At 36.2% G+C, this 3,806-nt stretch overlaps 1 protein-coding gene across 1 annotated transcript in view; it reads right to left on the reverse strand.

Annotated features, from left to right (window-relative positions):
* Herc6 (HECT and RLD domain containing E3 ubiquitin protein ligase family member 6) overlaps nucleotides 1-3,806 on the reverse strand; it is a 68,965-nt gene that overhangs the window by 63,191 nt on the left and 1,968 nt on the right. Inside the window, exons 2-3 of the mRNA XM_021164082.2 lie at nucleotides 3,564-3,723; nucleotides 2,283-2,359 (exon numbers count right to left, since the gene is read on the reverse strand). Coding sequence (XP_021019741.1) covers nucleotides 2,283-2,359; nucleotides 3,564-3,723 — 237 coding nt within the window. The remainder of the gene's footprint in view (nucleotides 1-2,282; nucleotides 2,360-3,563; nucleotides 3,724-3,806) is intronic.

The raw sequence follows: 3,806 nt of genomic DNA on the forward strand, positions 1-3,806 counted from the left end.
GGGGGGGGGAGGGTATGGGGGACTTTTGGGATAACATTGGAAATGTAATTGAGGAAAAAAAATATTTTAAAATATTTCAAAAAAAATTCAAAAAACAAAACAAAACAAAACAAAACCCCAAATATGTGGCTTGATAAATAATATAAGTAGGCTTAATGGGAAAAATCACATCATCATCTCAATAGATAAAGAAAAAAACCTTTGACAAAATCCAATCTGCTCCCTCATTATAAGTTCTAGAGATAGGAGGACTGGAGGGAACATACCTCAACATAATAAAGACTGAATATGGCTGGGCAGTAGTAGTGCATGCCTTTAATCCCAGCACTTGGGAGGCAGAGGCAGGCAGATCTCTGAGTACGAGGCCAGCCTGGTCTACAGAGTGAGTTCCAGGACAGCCAGGGCTACACAGAGAAACCCTGTCTTGAAAAAAACAAAATAAAAAATAAAAAATAAAAAACACAAAGACTGAATATGATAAATCCATGGCTAACATTTTCCTAAATGGAGAAAGGCTTGAAGCAATCATACTAAAATCAGGAAAGAGACAGGGCTGCCCACAAGCCCTGTTATTTTTCAATATATGTCTTAGTACTCTAATATGAGCTAGAGCAATAAGATAAGAAGAAAAATGAAAGGTATGCAAATAGGAAAATAAGTCAAATTATTTTATTTGCAGATGATAGGATATTATACATACAAGATCACAAAATTTGTACCAAGAGGCTTTTAGAAATGATCAACAATTTCAGGAAAGCGGTGGGATACAAGATCAACTTGAAAACTCAGCAGCCTTCCTTTATAACAACAATGGATTTGCTGAGGGAAGAGATAATGACACAGTCCCACTCACAACTGTCTCAGGGGAAATAAATGATCTAGGAATAAACCTAAGCAAGGCAGTGAAAGACATCTATGATGAAAACTTTATCCCTGAAGAAAAAGGCTGAGGAAGACACAAGACAATAAATAGATAGCCCTTTCATGGGGACGTGGGTGGACAGAATTAATATTGTGAAAAGAAATGTTTTGTCAGAGCCACTTACAGATTCAACAAAATTCCAAACAATATCTCCACAGCATTCTTCACCGAAACAGAAAAACCAAACATTCTAAAATTCATTGTGAAACTACAGAAGACCTTGGGCAGCCACAGCAATCCTGAGCAAAAGGAACCATACTATTAACTAATCTAAGGGCGGGCTCTTTGTGAGATAAACAAAATTGACAGACCCTTAGCCCAACTAATCAAAAAAAGGGAAGACATGTCCTAATTAACAGAATCAGAAAATAATATTGAAATATTATAATACATGCCAAATAAATTGAGAATATATAAGGTAATTAATTTTTAAAAGAAAACTTGTACTCTATTAAGTTGGAAAATCTAAAAGAACTGTACAGATTTTTAGATTTATCCAAACCACCAAAGAAAATAGCACCCTAAACAGACTCACAACAAATGTGATTGAAACAATAATAAAGTCTCCAGCTAGAACAAATAGATTTAAAGATAAGATGAATATCTCAATAAATGCAAATGCCTTTGAGAAAATCCAATGTACTCTCAGAATAAAAGTCCTAGAGATAGTAGTACTAGAGGGAATGTAACTCAAATTAATAATTAATAAAATTAATTTTAAATTAAAATTAATATTTGAGAAATATTAATTTCTCAAACTTGAATCACTTGAATCACTCCCATTAAAACTAGGAAGGTGTAGAAGCTGTCTACTGTCCTAAGCACTGTCCAAGCACTATTTGGAGCAGAATGCAACTGAGGAAATTTAAGAGTCAAAAATAAAAATGAAAAAGTAAAATTATCTTTATTTTCAGATGGCACGCTATTAGGCATAACTGACTCCAAATATCCTATCAGAAAACTTCTAGAAAGAACCAATAATTTCAGCAAAATGACATTACACAAAAATCAACTCTTGAAAATCAGTAACCTTTCTAAAGGTCATCAATAAACAATATGAGAAAGAAGTGATGGACACATGCCCACTCACAATAGCCTCAAAAAGAATAACTATCTAGGAACCAAGCTAAGCAAAGAGGTGAAAGACCTCTACAGTGAAAACTTAAAATCTGAGTGAAGAGATTTGGAGACATTAGAAAATGAAGAGCCCTCCCATGCTTATGAACAGGCAGAAATAATATTGTGAAAATGACCATCCTACCAAAAGCAATTAACAGAGTCAGTGTAGTCCTAATCACAATCTCCACAACATTATTTTAAAATATTTCCTAATGACAGAGGTCCCCTAAGTATTCTTTACCTTCTGATAATGCCAAAGAGTGGTAGTGTCCACAGGAAACTTGGATTATTTTTATGCCAGCCAGAGCTTTTATTTTCCTATAATAAAAAAAGCCACAAAAATCTGTTGAACCTTCTTTAGGATGAGTTATCAAAGAGATCACAGACATTTAAAAGTATTTTAGACGAGACATCAGCTCTCCGTGAACAATGTTACTCTGTGCTTCTGGAATAGTCCAAAGTGTCAAGCTGTTTTTTCCTTCTTGCTTTTTATGATTTTTGCTAATTAGAGGAAGGGTTTTACTCCCAGCTTCCAAGAACTACAGACCACCTCTGTTCCTCTCTAAAGACAGTAGCATTGGGTTTTCCTATTCTGCACCTCCCATATCTTTGCAAAGGACCAGAGAGTCTTCATTCCCACACCGACCCTGCTAATGCCACTCCCATGGCTGTCATTTCACTAGCTGTAGTGTTTGGAGACAGCAGGAATGTCATTCATCTAACCATTGCATCACTAAATGACAAGGCATCTGACTACCCAACAAGAACCATGAGGCTCTGTTGTGCACTCCTTAATACAATATCTTCACTTCCGCACACAGCCCACAGCCAAAATCACCTAGCATCTGTTGTCTTTCTTTGGTGTGGGTTGGGTTTTTTGTTTGTTTGTGTCTTTTTGTGGCACTTAGAGTTTTTAAGGGGAGAAGGGTAAGAAAGGGTCTCACATAGGTCTGGCTGTTCTCTGACTCTTTATGTAGGTAAGGATGACCTTGACCTTCTGATTCTCCTGTCTGTGTCTCAGCAAAGGTCTATGTATTTTAGAGCATCAGTGGAAGAGTACAGCATGTTCCATTAACCTTTTCCATCACAATGGTAATGGATATTCTCCTACATAGGAGCTTGAGTATTTGGGAAATATATAATAAGTTAATGTGAGAGGCTCTTCTTTAGTCAGATACAAGATAATCAAGTAAGATTTCTTTCTGAGTCCTTGGTATCTTGATGGTTTGTATTTTATAATATTTATTTATTTATTTATTTATTTATTTATTTATTTACTGTAGAAGTTCAAGGGGGCTCCCATACTTGTATTACAATAAGTAATATCAGGACTTAAGAATTGCATATCATTTCATCCTTACTCTCTCCTTCATGGCCCTCTATTTAATCAACTTATTCTACACATGATTTCCTGAACACTTTTCTCTCCACATTTTAACCCTTACGCTAGTAATCTCTGTGCCATGGCATTTGAGTACTTAGCACTTAAAAATACTGGAAAGTAGTGAATTGAAATACTTACGTAGGCATAAAGCTTTTTTCCTTAAATTCTCCAATCCCCAGCTGCCCTTCAGAACCGGCTCCCCAAGCGAAGACCTTTCCTTTGTGGCAGACAGCCACAGAGTGTTCCTTCCCACAGCTCACCAGGTCAACATGCAGATTATTCAGTGCCTGAATTGGTTCTTTGGGAACAGAAACAAATTTTAAAGAGAGAGAGAGAGAGAGAGAGAGAGAGAGAGAGAGAGAGAGAGAGAGAGAGAGAGAG

This window comes from Mus caroli, chromosome 6 (assembly GCF_900094665.2).
Source record: "Mus caroli chromosome 6, CAROLI_EIJ_v1.1, whole genome shotgun sequence".
Classification (NCBI taxonomy): domain Eukaryota; kingdom Metazoa; phylum Chordata; class Mammalia; order Rodentia; family Muridae; genus Mus; species Mus caroli.